Raw genomic sequence first — 24,278 nt, forward strand, 5'->3', positions numbered from 1 at the left:
TCTCATTGTTTGCCTCCATACGTTATCCACCTGCCACTGTCTCTCATATCCATCCCGCCCCTCTTCCCTTACTTGGTGCAACCTGCCACCGTCGTTTACACTTTGTCTCCCATTCACCTGCGGCTCCCGTTCTCTTTATAATGGCAACTCTTGGTTTCAACTCGCAGCATTGGTAATTCCTTACTGTTACAGATACTGCTCGAACACAAATGGTTTGTTGCTCCAGTGTCCAGCATCTGCAGGCTCGCGTCTTTTAGCACAAATGCTTTTCGTTCGTGAGTTCTACAAGGTGTTGGTTTTAAATTTCACATTTTAGTTTTTTTACACTTATGTTAATCAGCCGCTGGAAAATGTACAATAGGTTTTGTGTGAAGAACGCTGGGATTAAAAGTATTATATTGAACTTCCTATTTAAAAATAAGTATTGACACCACGATATGGTTTTCTCCTTTTCAGTTATAATTCATTTAAGTAAATATTTTGGCTAGTTTTGCACACAAACAGCGTCTGTTTTAAAACGCATTTAGCAGACACCGCCGCAGACCCGCTGTTGCGCATAACAGCCGGCACTGCAAACCGAGCGTCACCCGGATTACCCAGCAGCCGGCAGCGCAGGCGCAGTACGTCCGATTCGGATTACCATGGCGGCCTGCGTCCTCTCCCGGCTCTGGCTCGGGTCAAATGGAAGATCCGTGGCTTGTCGCTTCTCCAGGGTGAGTGCCGATGAAGAGAGGGGCTGCTGAGCTCTGGGCTTGGGTGCGGAGAGATTCGTCTGCGAGCAGCCGCACGACACGGCGATCCCAGGCCTAAACGCAGAGTTTGCGCTGCCGTCGTCAGATTAACCCGCTCGATGCCCAACACTCTCGACCTTGCCCCTTCCGTTTTCCAGTCCTTCCAGCGCCCGCTGATTCCTCCCCCGCCAACCTTCCTTACCACTTCCCGACTCTATCCTTAACCTGATCCTCAACTACACCACCTTCACCCCCACCATTCGGCTCACCACCCTCTCAAATTGCCTACTCCCCATTCCTATCCTATCCCTCCCTCCCCTCCCTTATCCCTCCTCACCCCAATCCCTCCCCTCCCCACCCCACCCCAATCCCTCCCCTCCCCTCCCCAATCCCTCCCCTCCCCAATCCCTCCCCTCCCCTCCCCAATCCCTCCCCTCCCCTCCCCAATCCCTCCCCTCCCCTCCCCTCCCCTCCCCAATCCCTCCCCTCCCTCATCTTGTTCATCTGTCTCTGGGATGTGTGCCTCTTTCTACCAGATAACCATGCTGTTTTTTAAAATTACTTTAACCCACATTCATTTGCAATGAGGTATATTGCTGGGGTCCTTTGCACTCTTGTTATTTGTAACTTATTTGTGTTGCTGGGTTGTATCACTTCTTCTGCTCCCTTTTTTTCTGTCATGTACTGCAGATACTTTCCCTGCATAGTCACTTTCCAATTCACCAGTACCACCTGTCCTTTATTCCTTATCCTCCAGCAGTTTTTTTTTGCTCCAAATTTAAGCATCTTGGATCTCTTAGTTTACTGTTATCAGTCAATAATTTGAATTTAAAACTTACGCTCTTGTCTATGTTGAAATTTTCATTTGTCTCTTTCCTCATGAACTGAGGAGTCCAAAATATTTCCTTTGAGTCACTTACTCTTGTTTTTTTTAAATCACTGCAGCATGCTTCTGTAATTGATTCTTCTTTAATCCAGGAATTATTTGAAATGACCTGCTCTCAATTTACTTTGTGGACCCCTCCCCATCTTGGATTATTGTCAGCATCAATTATCCTCTGAGGTTCTTGTTGTTCTTCAATTCTGACTTTTCAGTCATCTCTTGCTGGCTGTGTCTTCAACCATAACCTCAAATACTAGAGGGTATAGCTTGAAGGTGAGGGGGTGAAGATTTAAAGAAAATGAGTGAGGCAAATTTGTTTTACTGTGTTAGCTGTCTGGAACACACAACTGGGTTGGGTGTGGGGTGAGGGGTTGTTGTGAGGGTGTAAACAGATACAACAGACATATTTAAGAACTATCAGTCAAACACATGAACATGCAAGGATTGATGGGAAATGGATTACCTGCAGGCACATGGAGTTAGTTTAATTTAGCATCATGGTCTGCACAGGTATTTCCAGTGCTGCACTGTCTGTGGCATTTCAGCATCACTCTGTCAACAATTCCACCAATCTTAATGACAACTGCAAACATTTTGAAGTTGCCACCTACACTAACATACAAAACATTTCTGTGCATATCACAAACAGCAAGGGTCACAGCACTGATCTTTGTAGAGCACTAAGCACAGATGTCCAATCACAAAATCACATTTGCCACCCTAACCTCTTGCTGTACTCTCCACCTACTAACACTTTGTGGTTCACGTACACGAACACCTATTTCCATAGAACATAGAATAGTACAGCACAGTACAGGCCCTTTAGCCCACAATGTTGTGCCGACCCTCAAACCCTGCCTCCCAAATAAGCCCCCGCCTTAAATTCCTCCATATACCTGTCTAGTAGTCTCTTAAACTTCACTAGTGTATCTGCCTCCACCACTGACTCAGGCAGTGAATTCCACGCAACAACCACTCTGAGTAAAAAAACCTTCCTCTAATATCCCCCTTGAACTTCCCACCCCTTACCTTAAAGCCATGTCCGCTTGTATTGAGCAGTGGTGCCCTGGGGAAGAGGTGCTGGCTATCCACTCTATCTATTCCTCTTATTATCTTGCATACCTCTATTATGTCTCCTCTCATCCTCCTCCTCTCCAAAGAGTAAAGCCCTAGCTCCCTTAATCTCTGATCATAATGCATACTCTCTAAACCAGGCAGCATCCAGGTAAATCTCCTCTGTACCCTTTCCAGTGCTTCCACATCCTTCCTATAGTGAGGCGACCAGAACTGGACCCAGTACTCCAAGTGTGGCCTAACCAGAGTCTTACAGAGCTGCATCATTACATCGCGACTCTTAAACTCTATCTCTCGACTTATGAAAGCTAACACCCCATAAGCTTTCTTAACTACCCTATCCACCAGTGAGGCAACTTTCAGGGATCTGTGGACATGTATCCCCAGATCCCTCTGCTCCTCTACACTACCAAGTATCCTGCCATTTACTTTGTACTCTGCTGTGGAGTTTGTCCTTCCAAAGTGTACCACCTCACACTTCTCCGGGTTGAACTCCATCTGCCACTTCTCAGCCTACTTCTGCATCCTATCAATGTCTCTCTGCAATCTTTGACAATCCTCTACACTATCTACAACACCACCAACCTTTGTGTCGTCTGCAAACTTGCCAACCTACCCTTCTACCCCCACATCCAGGTCGTTAATAAAAATCACGAAAAGTAGAGGTCCCAGAACAGATCCTTGTGGGACACCACTAGTCACAATCCTCCAATCTGAATGTACCCCACCCTCTGCCTTCTGCAGGCAAGCCAATTCTGAATCCACCTGGCCAAACTTCCCTGGATCCCATGCCTTCTGACTTTCTGAATAAGCCTACCGTGTGGAACCTTGTCAAATGCCTTACTAAAATCCTCATAGATCACATCCACTGCACTACCCTCATCTATATGCCTGGTCACCTCCTCAAAGAACTCTATCAGGCTTGTTAGACACGATCTGCCCTTCACAAAGCCATGCTGACTGTCCTTGATCAGACCATGATTCTCTAAATGCCCAGAGATCGTATCTCTAAGAATCTTTTCCAACAGCTTTCCCACCACAGACGTAAGGCTCACTGGTCTATAATTACCCAGACTATCCCTACTACCTTTTTTGAACAAGGGGACAACATTCGCCTCCCTCCAATCCTCCGGTACCATTCCCGTGGACAATGAGGACATAAAGATCCTAGCCAGAGGCTCAGCAATCTCTTCTCTCGCCTTGTGGAGCAGCCTGGGGAATATTCCGTCAGGCCCCGGGGACATATCCGTCCTAATGTATTTTAACAACTGCAACACCTCCTCTCCCTTAATATCAACATGCTCCAGAACATCAACGTCACTCATATTGTCCACACCATCATCAAGTTCCCTCTCATTGGTGAATACCGAAGAGAAGTATTCATTGAGGACCTCGCTCACTTCCACAGCCTCCAGGCACATCTTCCCACCTTTATCTCTAATCGGTCCTACCTTCACTCCTGTCATCCTTTTTTTCTTCACATAATTGAAGAATGCCTTGGGGTTTTCCTTTACCCTACTCGCCAAGGCCTTCTCATACCCCCTTCTTGCTCTTCTCAGCCCCTTAAGCTCCTTTCTTGCCTCCCTATATTCCTCAATAGACCTATCTGATCCTTGCTTCCTAAACCTCATGTATGCTGCCTTCTTCCACCTGACTAGATTTTCCACCTCACTTGTCACCCATGGTTCCCTTACCGTACCATTCTTTATCTTCCTCACCGGGACAAATTTATCCCTAACATCCTGCAAGAGATCTCTAAACATCGACCACATGTCCATAGTACATCTCCCTGCAAAAACATCATCCCAATTCACACCGGCAAGTTCTAGCCTTATAGCCTCATAATTTGCCCTTCCCCAATTAAAAATTTTCCTGTCTTCTCTGATTCTATCCTTTTGCATGATAATGCTAAAGGCCAGGGTACGGTAGTCACTGTCCCCCAGATGCTCACCCACTGAGAGATCTGTGACCTGACCCGGTTCATTACTTAGTACTAGATCTAGTATGGCATTCCCCCTAGTCGGCCTGTCCACATACTGTGACAGGAATCCATCCTGGACACACTTAACAAACTCTGCCCCATCTACACCCTTGGAACTAATCAGGTGCCAATCAGTATTAGGGAAGTTAAAGTCACCCATGATAACAACCCTGTTATTTTTGCACCTTTCCAAAATCTGCCTCCCAATCTGCTCCTCTGTATCTCTGTTGTTACCAGGGGGCCTATAGAATACCCCCAGTGGAGCAACTGCTCCCTTCCTGTTCCTGACTTCCACCCATACTGACTCAAAAGAGGATCCTGCTACATTACCCACCCTTTTTATAGCTGTAATAGTATCCCTGACCAGTAATGCCACCACTCCTCCCCATTTTCCCCCCTCTCTATCCCTTTTAAAGCACTGAAATCCAGGAATATTGAGAATCCATTCCTGCCCTGGTGTCAGCCAAGTCTCTGTAATAGCCACTACATCATAATTCCATGTATGTATCCAAGCTCTCAGTTCATCACCTTTGTTCCTGATGCTTCTTGCATTGAGTTACACACATTTCAGCCCTTCTACCTTACTGTCTTTACACCGTTTATTCTGCTTCTCTTTCCTCAAAGCCTCTCTATATGTTAGATCTGGCTTTACTCCATGCACTTCTTTCACTGCTCTATCGCTCCAGGTCCCATCCCCCTTGCAAATTAGTTTAAACCCTCCCGAACCACGCTAGCAAACCTACCTGCAAGGATATTGCTCCCCCTCGAGTTCAGGTGCAACCCATCCAATCTGTAGAGGTCCCACCTTCCCCAGAAGAGATCCCAATGATCGAAAAATCTAAAACCCTGCTCCCTGCACCAACTCCTCAGCCACGCATTCAACTGCCATCTCCTCCAATTCTTACCATCACTGTCACGTAGCACTGGCAGCAACCCTGAGAATGCCACCCTTGAGGTCCTGTTCTTCAGCCTTCTGCCTAGTTCCCGAAACTCACACTTCAGGACCTCATCCCTCTTCCTGCCTATGTTGTTGGTCCCAACACATATCACTACTTCTGGTTGCTTTCCCTCTCGTACCAGAATGTCATGTACCCGGTCAGAGACATCCCCGACCCCGGCACCCGGGAGGCAACAAACCATGCGGGTGTCCTTCTCACGTCCACAAAATCTCCTGTCTGCTCTCCTGACTATAGAGTCTCCAATGACAACAGCTCTCCTCTTCTCCGTCCCACGCTTCTATACGACCGGCTCAGACTCAGTGCCGGAGGCTCTGCCACCATGGCTCACACCTGGTCTGTCGTCCCTGCCAACAGTATCCAGGGCGGTAAACTTATTATTCAGGGGAATGGCTACAGGGGTGCTCTGCACTACCTGTCTGCTCCCCTTCGCTTTCCCCCCTCTGACTGTCACCCAACGACCTGCTTCCGACAGCCTAGATGTGACTACCTCCCTGTAGTCCTCATACTCCCTTATGAGCCGAAGTTCATCCAGGTGCTGCTCCAGATTCCTTACACGGTCTTCCAGATTGCTCAGCCGTATGCACTTCTGGCAGATGTGACTCTGCGGGAGAAGGGCATTCCCCCAAGACTGCCACATCTCACATGCGAGGCACATCACCATCTCAGGAGGCATTGTAAAGACTAACTGCGAGCAAGCTCGTCCTCCATCTCTTCTCGTCGAAGCCCTTCGAGTCAAAGCTTCAAAGCTCCACTCTTTCACTGGCCGCTTTCCCTTTGTACTTTGTTCATATGCAATCTTTCTTGTTAGATAACAGCCTGCCTTTAGATTTGACTTAGCAAAATGGATGACCTCACAATTTCCCACATTAAACTCCATTTGCTAAGTTTTCAACTGATCTGCAGAGTCCAAGTATCCTCATAGCAGTATGTACTTCCACTTAATTTTTGCTACCATCAACTTGGATAGCTTCTGTCTGTCTGTATCTTGTTTTACGGCGGTTGGCATCCAGCTTAATGGTGCATTACCGCCACCCTCTGCTCCAGAATGTGCACTAGACATACATTCTAAATCCCTTCACACACACACACACCTACACTTCACCCTCCCATCTTTGACCATCCTAGTATCCTATTCCTGTTTATTCGTCATATTCTATAAAAAACCCCTGTACCCCTTAAAAACGCTAAAAATACCCGGACTTGTGCTCTCTCACCCATGCCCAGCAACCCTTTTAATGTGAATTCCTGCATCCCCAACTCCCTTAATTTATTTCTCATCATCTCTCTCTGTATCCCATACTTCCTGCAACTCAGAACTACATGTTGTACTGACTCCTCTTCCTGACATTCCTCACACAATCCTGTCTGGTGTTTCCCTATCATTTTCAATGTTTTGTTTAATGCACAGTGCCCCAGCCTTAACCTAGTCCACACAATTTCCTCTCTTCTGTTTCCATTACCTACCCTAGTAACTGCAACACTCTTTTGTATTTGATATAAATGCCTCCCTTTCCCCTCCCTGTCCCATCTTTCTTGCCACATTCAGTTGACTTTTTCCCAGATTACACACTTAACCTCTGCTTTACTGATACTATTAACGCCCTCTTTGTCAACTCATCCACCCTCTCATTCCCCTTCACCCCTACATGTGCTGGAACCCATAGAAATTTTACCTGACCTCCCTGATTTGCAATTCTTGTAACTAACTGAAGGACTTCATAAAGTACATCTTGCCGACTGTTTGTGTGAAAAGACCTTAAACTTGCTAGAACTGAGGATGCATCTGAACATATCAATGCTTTGGATGGTCTGGCTTTCTGCACCCATTGCAACGCAACCAACACTGCCAGCATCTCCACTGTAAACACCCCTAACTTATTAGATGTTCTTCTGCTGATTCCAATTTCTTTTGCTGGTATTACCACCCCAAACCCTGTCACTCCTGTTTCAGGTTCCTTTGCACCATCTGTATAAATGTGAGTATAATCACTATACTTTTCCATCACATGACAGTTAAATGCATTTACCAAATCTGTTTTATATCTTTCTTTCCTTTTTACCTCTAACAAATGCCAGTCTATGTCAGGCATACAAGCTTCCATGGAGCTACAACCGGATAAACTACTGAAGGACTTACCCTCAGATCAAACACTCCACATTCTTTCGCGATATCATTTCCTACCCGACTAAAGGTATCCCTCTGAAACCTCCCATTTTCCCAGCACTCCTGCAACACTCCTTTAGTAGGGTGAGAATCATTGTGCCCCTGCAAGTTAGCCCAGTAGTTTGCCCTCAGTTGCATCCTTCTTAGTTCCAAAGGCATTATTCCCATTTCTACCTGTAGGGCTGACACTGGTGACGTTTTAAAAGCCCCACTGCACACTCTCAAGGCCTGAGCCTGAATCACATCCAGTTTCCTTATAAGAGACCTAGCTGCTGATCCATATACTATATTTCCATAATCCAATACAGATCTTACTAAAGCCACATACATTCTCTTCAAAGCTGAACAACTTGCTCCCCATTCCCTACCAGTCAAACATCTCATCACATTTATTACTTTTTTACATTTCTCCTCAACTTTCCTGATATGGTCTGCCCATGTTAATCGTGAATCAAATATAACTCCCAGAAATTTAAATGATGCAACCCTTTCTAATTCAACCCCATACATCCTTAACTTCTTCCCTACCTCAACCCTTTTCCTGGTAAAAAAATACAGTTTGAGTTTTATCTACTGAAAATCTACATCCCCAATCATAACCCCACTCCATCACTTCATCAATTGCTTCTTGTAGTTTCCTGATTATATAGTCCATGTTCCTGCCTCTTTTCCACAAGGCCCCATTATCCGCAAACAGTGACCTACCTATATCCACTGGTACCTTTGTGAAGACATCATTGATCATAATCATGAAAAGTAATGGGCTAATCACACTACCTTGAGGTGTGCCATTTTCCACTATGTACTGTTTTGATAATTCTGATCCAATCCGAACTTGAATTTTTCTACCAAACAAAAAATCTTTAATCCAATTAAAAACTCTCCCACCAACCCCCATCTTGTGCAGTTTAATTAATAATCCTTCCTTCCACATCATATCATAGGCTTTTTCAATGTCAAAGAACACTGCCACTACTGACTCTCTATTTGCCTGGGCCTTCCTTATTTCAGTCTCCAACATAATCACTGAGTCCGTGGAATTCCTTCCCTTTCTAAAACCACTCTGATAACTTGCCAGCATTCCCCTTTTCTCAAGCTCATATGATAACCTTTCTGTTATCATCCTTTCCATTATCTTACATATACTTGATGTTAATGCAATTGGTCTGTAGCTAGTGGGTTTTGACAGATCCTTGCCAGGCTTCCTTATTGGAATTACTACTGCTTCTTTCCATGCACTTGGTAATCTTCCCTCCTCCCACACTGTGTTATAAAAATGCAGCAACTTCAAGAGCGCTCCTTCTCCTAGATTTTTTAGCATCACAGAGCATATCAGATCTTTCCCTGGGGAGGTTGGTCTCGATCTCTTTATTGCTCTCACCATTTCTGCTAATGTAAATGGATCATCAATTATATCATCTGTTCCTTCCCTCCTGCTTAACACACCTGGGTGTTGGCTCATTATTCTTTCCCTCCTCCTTCTCCCTTCTTCAGACAAATTTTCTGAACTGTGTATCAGTACAAATGACTTGGCCATGACCTCAGCCTTATCCCTACTGGAGACTGCAGTTTCCTCCTCAGATATCATTACTGGATATTCCCATTCCCTTCTATCTCCTCCCATCCTCTTAATCATTCCCCATATCTCTCCCACAGGTGTTGTTCTTCCGACCTTGTCGCAAAAACTCCTCCAACTTGCCCTTTTAGCTTGACGTATAGTTCTTCTCACCACTGCCTGTGCTTTCTTATATTGAACCAAATGCTGCATATTATGGGTTCTTTTAACTAGCCTGAATGCTCTATTTCTGTTTTATACAGCCTGACAACACTCCTCTGTCCACCATGGTACCAGTTTTCTATTCATCCTACTTTTACTCCTAGGTATAGACCCTTCTGCTGCCATGATAATTGCTGAAGTCACCTGACTGTTTAATTCATCTACATTTCCAGAAATATCAATCTTTGTCAACCCTTCTTCACTCAACTTCTGGAACTTACCCCAATCAGCTTTTTCAAACACCCACTTTGGGGTTCCGCCACCTGGTCTTACTTCAACTCTTTCACCCACTGAACACAAAACTGGGTAGTGATCACTGCCTACTGTTGAAGCAGTCCAAACTCCCCAGTTACTAATGCCAGCCAAGGTATTAGACACTAACGTAATATCTAACACTGACTCAGTTCCTGTTGTTATATCTATCCTTGTGCCGCTACCATCATTCATACACACCAAATCCCTTTCTTCCATCAAATCTTCAATTACCTTTCCATTTGAATCTGTAATCTGATCCCCCCATATTGTGCTATGAGCATTGAAATCTGCACACCACACTACTTTATGTCTATTTTGTCCTTGTATCTTTAATAGGCTGTCCAAATCCAACCTGTTACATGGATTGTAGTAGTTAATTATAACCACTCCCTCCCCTCTCTCCCACACTTCCACCACTATGTATTCCTGATCATCTCCTTTCTCCAGTACCCTATATGGTATACCTTGCTTGATTAACATAGCACAACCCCCTCCTTCCCCTAGATTTCTATCTTTCCTTATCACTGTATACCCATATACCACAAAGTCTAAAGTTGGTTTCAACCAAGTTTCCTGAATACACACTACATCCGGTTTTACAACCATTTCTTTAATAAAGTGCTTGAATTCCTGGCTATTGGCCAGTAAGCTCCTTGCATTCCATTGTAAAAGAATCACCATAATTAGTATTAACCAACACATGACACTTCCTGGCTTGACTGATTACTGAGGTTCTCCCTCACTTCCTCCCATGTCAGTCCTACTAACCCTAAATGGTTTACTGCTGCTTTTACCACCAGCTGAATTTTGTCACTTTTTGACTTTACCTCAGCAGTACTATTAATCACTCCTGCAATGAATGTTACTAGAGCCTTTTTGTCTACATAAATCCTGTCATTTGTTCTTTGTTGCATCTCTCGTATCCCTATTGCTCCCTGTTCATTAGGAGCATTATTCTGTTCTCTTGACATTCTTACAGCTTCTGCATAAGTGATCTTTCTTTTCACTCTTATTTCTTGAATTTTAGTCTCCCGTCTCACAACCTCACACCCACTATATGCAACATTATGAGCTCCTCCACAATTGCAGCATTTTGGTTGAACTCCTGTTCCGCACTTTCCATATTCATGATCACCCCCACATCTAGCACATCTCCTCTGCCTTTTACAGTTTTTAGCCACGTGTCCAAACCTTTGACAATTATAGCACCTCAATGGCTTTGGCACATACACCCTTACTGGGTAACTTAGGAAACCCAGGAACACCTTCCTTGGCACTCTTTCTTCTTCAAATTCAATCAATACTGATTCACTTTCCTTTTTCACTCCCTCCTTTGTTGTTTTCAGTCTTTGAACATTCATTACTTTCCCTCCTTTGATATTCCTCTTGATCTCCTCCATATTTATACTCATTGGTATCCCCGTGATCACTCCTCTACAACCACTGTTTTGTGCTCCCACCCTCCCAGTGTATTCCACCTTGCATTTTCCTATCTCTTTTAGCTTGAGTGCTTTCTCAAGTTGTTCCTCATTCGCACATCTTACCAATAAGTTGCCATCATTAAGGACTTTTGCAAATACTATTTCCCCTATCTTATTTGTCAGAGTTGTTGTGAGCACAAACAGGTTAATTTTCTTCATATGTCCCTGAGCCTGCTCATTAAACCTAATTATGACAACACCTCCTCTCTGAGCTTGTTCATCTTCCTCACTTTCAGAGCTTTCTCCACCATCATTTCTTATTCTTTTATTCCCTTTGTCTTGGTTTTTATTCATCCGACCCCTCACTACCTCCTCATTCCCTTTATTTCTCCCTTCACAATAATCCACCTCTCCCCAGCTGCCTACCTCTGGTCCCAAGTCTCTATCCCTCTCCTTCTCCACTTTCTTTCCCTCAACCCCGCCTCTTATCTTGTCCGCCATTACCGGACCCACACAACCCCCTCCCAGCAATTTCCATTCCTTCTCCACTCTCTTTCCCTCAACAGGTTCCAAAACACACTCACGCATCAAGCAAAACACAGCCAGCTTCCAGCAGCCTCGCCTCACTCTCCCAACTTGGATAGCTTGGACTCTGCCACCTGATTTAGATCATTAATAACAATTGTAGATAATTAACCAGTTACTGCTTTCAGCCTAAAGAAGGGCTTGTTTATTCTAACTGTGCTTATAAGATGTTCAGTCCATGCTGGCATACCTCCCCAATACCATAAACTCCTACCTTTTGCATCAGCTTTTTGTGTGGCACTTGTCAAATGCCTTTTGAAAATCTAAATGCTCTATAGCAGCAGGTTCCTCTGACTCTCCTTGTACCATCCATGAAGATTGCTAGCAAGTTTGTCGAACACAATTACCTATCATAAGATCATGTTAACTTAGTTTGATTGTGTTCAGCTTCCTAAATGAGCAGCTATTTCTTCCTTGATTTTGGAGATTAGTGGCTTGCCAACAAAGGAGGTTAAGCTTACACTTAACACAGTGGATCAGGGAAAACATTAAATCAAAAACTCAAGCATACAAAGATGCCTTCATGTTTGAATCCCATTTGTGGTTTCTCCAATCCATTAGTATCTTCCAGGAGCTTAATGAGTTTTGAAAAATGATTCTACTGTTTCTGAGGTAACTTTTTTTAAAACCGTCTTACTTGTCTGCCTTTAGTCCCATAAATTTTTCCCAGTACATTGCCCCTTATGATAATTGTAGCACGTCCTTCCATTCTGTTTGAAACTAGAGTATCAGGTATCTTTGTGGGATATTTGAGATATCTTCCACCTTAAAGACTGATGCAAAGCATTGATTTGATTTAGTTAGCATTTCTTTGTTTCTAGTTAATCTCTCCCTGCCTCTCTCCTCCCCACTTTTTTATATTTCAGTAGAAGCTCTTGCTGTTTGTTTTGCTATTAGTTGCCAGTTTTCTCTCATTACATTTCTCCCTCCTTTTTAGTTCTTTGGTCTCTCCCTATTGCTTGTAAATTTCCCGGTCCTCTTGTCTGCCACAAGCCACTTTACTATCTTTGTAAGCTTGAATCTTTAAATTAATGCTTTTCTTGACTCACTGTGTTAACTACAATCTTGCTCCTGGATCCCTTTAATTGGGATCATTTTCTGTAGGAACCATCTGTTTAAATACTTGCCGCAGTTCATCCGCTGTTCATTCCTTAGCCTTTTTTTTTAATCCAATCTACTCTAAATGCTCCACCTTTTATACCATTATAATTGTCCTTATTTATATGGAAGATGTTGCTTATGAACCTCTGGCATTTACCCTTGAAGTGCATCCAGAGTTCCTCGATGTTGTTATGTTGCTTGCTCGGGGATCCTTAAACAATTTTCTTTCTTACTCATGACCAAATCTAAAGAGCCTGTTATCTGGTAGGGTCTTTCTTCTGTTACTCTAAGCAACAATTCCTGATGCACCCTACAAATTCTTCCATGAAGCCCGTGTGTTGAACCAATCCAATCAAAATGCCAATGGAAAACACCAACAATAATTCCTTGTATGCCTTTGATATTTTCCAATTAATGCTCAATCCGAATTAGGTGAAATGACACCTTGTTCCTTGGAAATTTCTCCCTCCTCTCTATTTCCCCGCTATTTCTTGTTTCCACCTGAATTGTTCCAACTCATTCACTGCATTCCATTGATACTCAATACTGTATTTATTCCTTTCCTGTTAAACAAAGCTACCCTACCTTTTTCCCTCTCAATTGCCTGACCTTTCTTTGAAAGTGCAGTTTTTTTACAACATTATTTGTTTTTCATTGAATGTCAAGGGTAAATGATTAGATTATTTTGTGATAGAGGTTGTCATTGCCCACTACTTTTGTGGTGCAGAAGTTGCTTATCAACCTGCAACTGAATATTGTTTAGGTCTTGCTGCATGCAGGCATGAGCAACTTCATTTGATGAGGAATTGAGAAAGGAATTCTATTCTCAATTATCGGTAAACATTTTCTACTTCTGATATTATAATGGAAAGAAAGTTATTGATTAAACAACTGAAGATATAGATCTAAGACTGCCATGAAGTATTTCTACAGTGGTGTCTCGGGCTGAGATAAATGACCTCTGCCACCTACATCCATCTTTATTTGTTCAGTGCGTGACTCCATGAAATGTTTTCCCTTTTGATGTCTATTGACTGCAGTTTTACAAGGAATCCTTGAAGTCAAGAATAGACACTCTCACCTATTCTCTGATATTCAGTTCTCTGTCCATGTTTGGCTTAAGGCTGAGTTGAGATCTGTGATGTGGTCTTGGCAAAACCCAAATTGGACATCAATAATTCGGTAACAACAGGAATTCTGCAGATGCTGGAAATTCAAGCAACACACATCAAAGTTGCTGGTGAACGCAGCAGGCCAGGCAGCATCTCTAGGAAGAGGTGCAGTCGACGTTTCAGGCCGAGACCCTTCGTCAGGACTAACTGAAGGAAGAGTGAGTAAGAGATTCTTCCCGGACCTCCTGTCCCATGATCCTCTCGTATCCCTTTTGCCAATCACCTGTCCAGCTCTTGGCTCCATCCCTCCCCCTCCTGTCTTCTCCTATCATTTTGGATCTCCCCCTCCCCCTCCAACTTTCAAATCTCTTACTCACTCTTCCTTCAGTTAGTCCTGACGAAGGGTCTGGGCCTGAAACGTCGACTGCACCTCTTCCTAGAGATGCTGCCTGGCCTGCTGTGTTCACCAGCAACTTTGATGTGTGTCAATAATTCAGTTATTGGTCTATATGTGCCACTTGAGAGCACCATTTACAACAGCCTCCATCTTTTCTGAGTAATTGATTCATTTAAATCCATGTCCATTTCAGCTGTCAAGTATCTATCTCCACTAATTTCAGTTTCCAGTAAGCATAAAGAGATACAGCTTGGAAGCAGGCCAATCTAAATTAATTCCATCTGTCTGTACATGGTCCATTTTCTGTCAGTTTTTGTATACCTAAGTACCGCTTAAATGTTGCTGTTATAACTGCTTATACCAGCAACCCTGACTGTATGTTTGAGGACCTACCACTTTGTGATGAGGGAGAACACTCCCCATACACATCTCCATTAAGTTTGCCCCTCTCACCTTAACCCGATGACCTCCAGTATTTGACATTTCCACTTGGGAGGGAGAAAACGGCTCATCTATCTTATATACGCATCTCATAATTTTATATTCTTCTATCAGATCCCTGAAGCTCTAGAGAAAACAATACAAATTTGTATATTCTATTATGCATATAATGCACTCCATTATATGTAGGAACCTCATTGGCACCCTGTCCAAAGCCTCCATGTCCTGCCTATAGAGCAGTAAACAGAACTGCACACAATGCCCTAAATGTGGTGTAACCAAAGTTTTATACACCAACATTACAACTTGCCAATATTTATACTCAGTGCTCAGATCGATGAAAGCAAGCATTGCCTTCTGCTTTTTTTTAAACCACCCTATCCAGTTGTGTTGCCGCTTACAGGTAGGTGTGAATTTGTATGCCAAGATTACCCTGTACGTTAATGTTCCTAAGGGTCCTACTATTTACTGTAAACTGCATGTTCTTCCTTCATTTGACACCCCAAAATATTTCATCTCATACTTGTCCAGATTTAACTCAATTTGTCATTTCATTACCCAAATACTCAACTTGTCTACATCCTGCTCAATCCTTGACAGCCTTCCTCCCTGTCCAGAGCTTCCATCAATTTTTGCCCAAATCATTTATATATTATAACAAACAACAGAGGTCCCAGCGTGGATCCTTGTGGAAAATCACTGGTCACAGACCTCTAGTCAAAGAAACACCCATCCTTCATTACCCCCTGTCTTCTATGACCAAACAAAGTAAACTGGATAGTCAGTGAGGCTTTGTGTGTGGAAAATCATGTAATATAAATTTGATTGAGCTTTATGAAGAGGTACCTCGAGAATTTATGAGGGCAGAATAGTAGACATTGTTGACAAAGTCCCACTTGGTTTGTTCGTGTTCGTCCATCGTTGTCGACGAAGACCTCGACGTTAATTGATGATGTTGAGACGAGCGCATGATTTGGATTTAAATGAGGGAGAGTTGCACAGTGTCAGCCTCACTCTCTCTTCCCAATTCCTATCTGGATCAAGTGGCAAGACGAGTCGAGACGGCTGGAGATGGGACTAGGTGCAGTGGATGACCAGGACGTCTTCTGTGTCTAGTCGTGCTCTACGCATTCCACGACGCTTGCAGAGACCGCCTTCTTGACCGTTGGACCTTCCATTGGTCTCGTCCGCTCAGTCTGCCGAGGCCTGTCTTCACATGCTGGGATAGACAACTCCCTATCTCACTGAGGGTTTGAGACCCGTCGGCTACCCTCACCTGGTTTAGCCGGCTTGTTGAGGCCGTTGCCTGGGGTGTGGCTGCCAGCGCATGCGAACAGCTACGGGGAGCCACAGGTGAGAGCTGAGTGCCAGGTGGGGACCAAAGGTGGACAAACCGCCCTGAAAAGGACGTGACATGTTCCCCCACCAGAGGTGCTACCCCTCCCTGACACCCCCATACATCCCACTTGGTAGGCTGGTCTGGAAGATGACATCCATCAGATCCAGGGTGAGTTACTCAGATACAAAATTGGCTTGGTGTAAAGAATCAGAACATAGTAGTGGAGTTTTGTTTTTCAGATTGTAACACTGTGACTAGTGCTTTCCTGTATGGATTGGTGCAGGGCCCGCTGTTGTATAGTGGTAAGAAACAATTTGTGAACCCTTTGCAATTACCTGGTTTTCTGCATTAATTACTCATAAAATTGAAGTCACAATAATAGACAAAAACAATCTGCCTAAACTAATAACACACAAACAATTGAATTTCTTTTCGTCAATCCTGAGTACAGGTTTTCCCCGCCATCCGAAGGTAGCTCGTTCCTATGAAACGGTTCATAAGCCGGAATGTCGTAAAGCGAAGAAGTAATTACCATTTATTGATATGGGAAAAACTTGTGAGCATTCGCAGACCCAAAAATAACCTACCAAATCATGCCAAAATAACAGATAAAACCTAAAATAATAGTAACATATAATAAAAGCAGGAATGATATGATAAATACACAGCCTATATAAATTAGAAATACTTCTCTACAACGATGTCCTGCATTGTTCTCCGTAGCGAAAATCTCACGCAAGCGCTCTTGGCAGAAACGCGGCGCAAGCGCTCTCCAGTAACCTTTAAGCTATGAAGCTGCCAAATCATACCAAATAACACATAAAAATACACAGCCTGTATAAAGTAGAAATAATGTATGTACAGTGTAATATCACTTACGGGAATTGGGAAGACAGCGCCGAGCACACTGATGATGGTGTGTTTGGCTGAGTCATCGGAGGTTGGGGTGGTGCAGTGGCCCCCAACCTCCGGGCAGCGAACCGATACCGATCCGTGAAGCCTGCAAGAGTCCTGAGGCAGCCGGGACGCACTCAGCACATCTTTAAGAAAAAAGCTGAAGTAAACAAACTAATTAATTACGTGCCGGGTGGCACCTAATTAATAGCTTGTTTATTTCAGCTCTTTTCTTAAAGACGTGCTGGATGCCTCCCGGCTTCCACTGCATTCTCCGCAAATTGGTATCTGTCCGCGGCCCAGAGGTTGGAACCACTGGGGCGGTGGGATGCGGGGGTGTCATCTCATCGTCGATCAGGGCAGGCAGGTCATCTTCTTCTATGTCTGCCTGCTTCGATGTCGAAGGTTGAGGTTCGTCGTCTGCTGTGGCTGATGTGGAAGGCTTGCTTGACTGCTTAGCCTCTCACATTTTTCTATCATACAGTTCTTTGTGAGCACTCAAACCATCTTGCAAATATGCCCTAAACCGACATACCCTTTCAAAATTAAAGTCGCACTTTATCGTTGCAGCGAAAATCTCACGCATTTGCTTCACGTTCAGTTTCTGGACGTCTTCACTTTCGCTACTGCATTCAGTTTCGATTGTTATCCTCTCCTCTTCCAATTGCATCAGCTCTTCATCTATCAGTTCTTGATCATGGGATGACAAAACCTCTTCAACATCAGCTTCATCAACTTCCACAAGCCAAACTCACTTCGTCCTTACTTCGTTCACCACGATCGAAACACTTAATTATGTCTAGTTTTGTGCTAAGTGCAACGCCCTTACGAGTCCTTCTAGGCTTTTCCGATACCTTAGAACTCATCTTGCAAACGGCTGCTCACAGGCACGTGTTTAAGCAATGCCGGTGAGAATGCCATTCCGAATCCGGGGGAGAATGGCTGCTCGGGGCGTGCAGCGCTCTGCTTTTATCGTGCGCTGCTTTTTCCGCGCTGCCTTTTTTCGTAACAGTGAAAACACCTTCTGTTAGCGAAAACCCGTAACTAATGTAGGTCTTTCGTAACAGCGAGGTTTCGTAAAGTGAACGTTCGAAAAACGGGGGACACCTGTATACCATTTAAACAACAGCAGTCTAGATTCAAAGTACGTGAACATCTGGGGTAATGCATTCCAAAAAAGCTATTTAGCATTAGGTGTTCCAATCAATGAAAGCAGATTGGAGGTGTGGGTTGTATAGATGGCCTGCCCTGTAAAAAAGACACAGAAAGTCAGGTTACTGACAGAGACTGCTCTTCTCAGGAAACATCTATTTATGTGCACCATGCCTTGATCAAAACAGCTTTCTGAGAACTTCAAAAGAGGAATTGTAGAGATGTTAGAAGCTGGAAAAGGCTACAGAAGCATTCCTAAATACTTGAGTGTTCATAAGTCCACAATAAGAGAAACTGTCCGCAAACGGAGGCAATTCAGTACTGTTGCTCCTCTTTCTAGGAGTGGACGTCCTGCAAAGATCACACCAAGAATGCAACATACAATGCTGAAAGAGGTGAAACAGAACCCAAGGGTAACAGCAAAAGACCTGCAGAAATCTCTAGAGCTTGCTAAAGTCTCTGTTCATGTATCCACTGTAAGAAAACACTGAACATGAGTGGTGTCCATGGAAGGACATCATAGAGGAAAACACTGCTCCCTAAAAAAAACAGTGCTGCATGTCTCAAGTTTGTAAATGACCACCTGAATGTTCCACAACACTTCTAGGGCAGTGTTCTGTGTACAGATGAGACAAAAGTTGAACTTTTGGGCAGAAATGTACACCTCTATGTTTGGCAGAAAAAGGGCACGGTACACCAACACCCAAACCTGATCCCAACTGTGGAGCATGGTGGAAGGAGCATCATGGTTTGGAGCTACTTTGCTGCCTCTGGGCCTAGGCAGCTTGCAATTGTTTAGGGAACAATGAATTCAAAGTTGTATTAAGACATTTTACAGGAGAATGTCAGGGTAGTAGTCTGCCATCTGAAGCTTAATAGAAGTTGGATGATGTGACAAGGCAATGATCCGAAAAGCAAGAGTAAATCAACAACAGAATGGTTTAAAAAGAAGAAAATCTGTTTTTTGGAGTGGCCAAGTCAGAGTCCAGATCTTAACCCAATTGCGATGCTGTGCCATGACCTCAAGAAGGCTGTTCATGCATGGTATCCCAGAAATATGGATGAACTGACAGAGTTTTGTATGGAGGAGTGGTATGAAATTCCTCCTTGCCATTGTGCAAGTCTGATCATCAGCTACAGGAAACATTTGGTGGAGGTTATTGCTGCTAAAGGAGGTTCTACCAGTTATTAAATATAAGGGTTCATATACAGTGGTATGCAAATGTTTGGGCACCCCGGTCAAAATTTCTGTTACTGTGAATAGCTAAGCGAGTAAAAGATGACCTGATTTCCAAAAGGCATAAAGTTAAAGAGGACACATTTCTTTAATACTTTAAGCAAGATTACTTTTTTATTTCCATCTTTTACAGTTTCAAAATAACAAAAAAGGAAAAGGGCTCGAAGCAAAAGTTTGGGCACCCTGCATGGTCAGTACTTAGTAACACCCCCTTTGGCAAGTATCACAGCTTGTAAACGCTTTCTGTAGCCAGCTAAGAGTCTTTCCATTCTTGTTTGGGGGATTTTCGCTCATTCTTCCTTGCAAAAGACTTCTAGTTCTGTGAGATTCTTGGGCCGCCTTGCATGCACCGCTCTTTTGAGGTCTAGCCATAGATTTTTCGATGATGTTTAGGTCGGGGGACTGTGAGGGCCATGGCAAAACCTTCAGCTTGCGCCTCTTGAGGTCCATTTTGGATTTTGAGGTGTGTTTAGGATTATTATCCTGTTGTAGAAGCCATCCTCTTTTCATCTTCAGCTTTTTTACAGACAGTGTGATGTTTGCTTCCAGAATTTGCTGGTATTTAATTGAATACATTCTTCCCTCTACCAGTGAGATGTTCCCTGTGCCACTGGCTGCAACACAAGCCCAAAGCATGATCGATCCATCCCTGTGCTTAACAGTTGGAGAAGTGTTCTTTTCATGAAATTCTGCACCCTTTTTTCTCCAAACATACCTTTGCTCATTGTAGCCAAAAAGTTCTATTTTAACTTCATCAGTCCACAGGACTTGTTTCCAGAATGCATCAGGCTTGTTTAGATGTTCCTTTGCAAACTTCTGACGCTGAATTTTGTGGTGAGGACGCAGGAAAGGATTTCTTCTGATGACTCTTCCATGAAGGTCATATTTGTGCAGGTGTCGCTGCACAGTAGAACAGTGTACCACTACTCCAGAGTCTGCTAAATCTTCCTGAAGGTCTTTTGCAGTCAAACGGGGGTTTTGATTTGCCTTTCTGGCAATCCTATGAGCAGTTCTCTCAGAAGGTTTTCTTGGTCTTCCAGACCTCAACTTGACCTCCATCGTTCCTGTTAACTGCCATTTCTTAATTACATTACGAACGGAGGAAACGGCTACCTGAAAATGCTTTGCTATCTTCTTATAGCCTTCTCCTGCTTTGTGGGCATCATTTATTTTAATTTTCGGAGTGCTAGGCAGCTGCTTGGAGGAGCCCATGGTTGCTGATTGTTGGGACGAGGTTTGAGGAATCAGGGTATTTATAAAGCTTTGAAATTTGCATCACCTGGCCTTTCCTAATGATGACTGTGAACAAGCCATAGCCCTAACAAGCTACAGTAATTAAGGTCTGAGACCTTGGTAAAAGTTATCTGAGAGCTCAAATCTCTAAGGGGTGTCCAAACCTTTGCATGGTGTTCCTTTCCTTTCCTTTTGTTTTGTACAAAACAAAAATAGTATACTAATCTTGCTTAAAATGTTGAAAAGAATGTTTCATCTTTAACTTTATGACTTTTGGAGATCAGTTCATCTGCTCACTTAACTATTCACAGTAACAGAAATTTTGACCATGGGTGCCCAAACTTTTGCATACCACTGTACTTTTTCCAGCCTGGACTGTGAATTATTAAACAAAGTGTTTAATAAAGACAAGAAAAGTACAATTGCTTGTGTGTTACTAGTTTGGGGCAGATGTGTTTGTCTATTATTGTGACTTATATGAAGATCAGACCACATTTTATGAGGAATTAATACAGTAAACCAAGTAATTTGAAAGGGTTCACAAATTTTTCTTGCAACTGTATGTACACTCATTGGTACTTTATTAGGTACACCTCTATACCTCGTTAATGAAAATATCCTATCAGCCTATTATGTAGCATTTGTTGTTCAGACCAGAGATCAGAATAGGAAAGAAATATAATCTAAATGACTTTGACCATGGAATGATTATTGGTTCCAGACACGGTGGTTTGAGTATCTCAGAAATGGCTGAGCTCCTGGGATTTTCACACATAAGAGTCTCTATCGAGAGTTTACCGAGAACGGTGTGAAAAACAAAGAACATCCAGTGAGTGGCAGTTCTATGGGTGAAAACTCCTTTGTTAATTAGAGAGGTCAGAGGAGAATGACTGGACAGGTTCAAACTGACAGGAAAGCAACAGTAACTCAAAATTCCATGCATTGCAACAGTGGTGTGCAGAAGAGCATCTCTGAATGCACAACACATTGAACCTTGAGATGGGCTACAGCAGCAGAAGGCCACACCAGGTTCTACTCTGTTACTTAATGAAGTGGCCTCTGACTGTATAAATGTTAATACTTTGGATGGGAATTAGGTTGCGTGATTAGTACAGTACTCTGCATAAGTCTCAAACCTTGTGGAGCAGCGAGATGAACCTGCCCAGCCGTTGCCTCCGGCCCTGACACCCTGACCGTTTCAGTCTGGTTAGGTGATTAAATCATCCAAACCTCGGGTCGTTCTGCATTCTCAGACTCAGGCCCCACTGCCACCTTTTGGCCCATATATGATCTTTCCTATTTGGCCTGGCACTTAAATCAGTCAAACTTTGGGTTTGATTGAATTAATCCCCCCACCCACCCTGGCACTCCTGCTCTGCTACCTGCCCCACAGCCCTCCTGCAATGCGCCATCCTCATATTTCCCAACGTCCTTTGCTCTCTCCAGATTTACAAACTTGCTCTCCACTCTATGTTGACAAATAGAATACTGTACAAAAGTCTTAAGCACACTAGCTATACATATGTGCCTAAGACTTTTGCACAGTACTGTAAATTTCAGATAATGAAGATTACCTGAGCTTATAAGAGGATATAGATCAATTACGAAAGAGAGCAAACTCAGACAAGTGCAAAATAATGCATTTTGGTAAGTTAAACCAGAGCTTGAAATACCGAGTGATTGACATGGCCATGGGAGGCCATGACAGTGAGACCTGGGGTACACTTACATTGTTCCTTGAAGGTAATAACATAGTTAAATAGAGTGGTGAAGAAAGCCTATGGCATGCTTCCATTCACTGGTCAGGATGAAGCACATAAGTTGGGACACTATGGTACAGCTGTGCATGAAGTTGGTAAGGTTGCTTGGAGTATTGTGTACTTTTGTTTGCCATTCTATAGGAAAGATGTGACTAAGTTGGAGAGGGTGCAGAGCAGATTGAAAAGGATGTTGATGGAACTGGAGGACTTGAGTTAAAAGCAAAGACTAATAAGCCTGGTACTGTTTTACCTATAGCAAGGAAGGGTGAGGGAATGACCTTATTTGTTGTTGTTCAGTTTTTAAGTCGAGTCCGAATCTCTATGACCTTATGGACTCCTGCACACCAAGCCTTCTTGTTGGAAACATAGTAAGATCCCCCAAGGATCATACACATTGTCTAAGCAATATAATCTATCCATCGTAGCCTCTGTCGTCCTCTCCTTTTACCTTCTGTTTTACCTAACATGAGAGTCTTCTCTAAGGAATCCTGTCTTCTCATGATGTGGCCAAAATATTTGAGCTTTTGTCTCATAATCATGCCTCTTAGTGAGCAGTCTGGCTGTATTTCTTCAAGTATTGACTTGTTGGATCTTCTTGCTGTCCAACGAACTCTTAACACTTCCCTCCAGCATCCAAGTTCAAAGACGTTGATTCTTTTGTGTTCAACCTTACTAAAAGTCCAGCTCTCACAGCCGTACATCACAGCTGGAAATACTATAGACTTGACTGTATGGATCTTCATAGACAATGTTATATCTCTGCTCTTCAGTATTTTATCTAAATTTGCCATTGCTGCCCTCTGCAGAAGTAAGCGCAGTTCAATTCCGTGGCTGCAGTCACCATCTATAGAAATCTTTGAACCGAGGAGGACAAAATCTGTCACTGCTTCCACTTCCTTTCCATTTATTACCACGTAGTTAATGGGGCTGGTCGACATGATCTTGGTTTTCTTAATATTGAGCAACAAGCCAGCTTTTGCACTTTCTTCTTTCACTTTGATTCACTTCCTCACATCCTCCTCACTTTCAGCCATTAGAGTAGTATCATACACATATCTGAAGTTGTTAATATTCATCTGGCAATTTTGATTCCAACATTTGAGTCCTCTAGACCAGCACTCCTCATGATGTGTTCAGCATATAGATTAAATGAATGGGGTGACAGTATGCAGCCTTGTCATACTCCTTTCCCAATCTTGACCAGTTTGTTGTTCTGTGTTCATTTCTAACTGTTGCTTCTTGATCTTCGTACACGTTTCTCATAAGGCAGATCACATGTCCAGGTATCCCCATTTCTTTAAGGATTTGCCATAGTTTGTTATGGTCCACACTGCTGAAGTATTTATAGTCATTAAAACATAGATAATTACTTTTCTGGAATTCCCTCGATTTCTCCATTATCCTGCATAGGTTAGCAATTTGGCCTCTGGTGCCTCTTGCCTCTTCTAAAACCAGCTTGTACATAAAGGTTATAGAGGACCTTACAGAGGTTCATAAAATCATGAGCTGTATAAGAAAGGTGGATGGTCATAATCTTTTTCCCAGGTCTGTGAGGTCGAAAGCTAAAGGGCATAGGTGTAAGGTGAAGCGGAAAACCTTAAGATCTGAGAGTTAAGTTTTTCACACAGATGGTGAATGGAATGAGCTGCCTGAGGAAATTGGTCTGAGGAGGGCTAATATTGTTGTGGGCAGGTTTGTTAGAGCTGTGGGGGATGGTTTAAACTAATTTGGCAGGGTGGTGGGAACCGGAGGGAAGGGACTCAGGATAGGATGGATGGTAAA

At 43.4% G+C, this 24,278-nt stretch overlaps 1 protein-coding gene across 1 annotated transcript in view; it reads left to right on the forward strand.

Annotated features, from left to right (window-relative positions):
• Positions 1-566: 566 nt before the first annotated feature.
• The window catches only part of LOC134352938 (succinate--CoA ligase [ADP-forming] subunit beta, mitochondrial-like), a 120,337-nt gene continuing 96,625 nt past the window's right edge, over positions 567-24,278 (forward strand). Inside the window, exon 1 of the mRNA XM_063060586.1 lies at positions 567-713. Coding sequence (XP_062916656.1) covers positions 642-713 — 72 coding nt within the window. The 5' untranslated portion in view covers positions 567-641. The remainder of the gene's footprint in view (positions 714-24,278) is intronic.

This window comes from Mobula hypostoma, chromosome 10, assembly GCF_963921235.1.
Source record: "Mobula hypostoma chromosome 10, sMobHyp1.1, whole genome shotgun sequence".
Lineage (NCBI taxonomy): Eukaryota > Metazoa > Chordata > Chondrichthyes > Myliobatiformes > Myliobatidae > Mobula > Mobula hypostoma.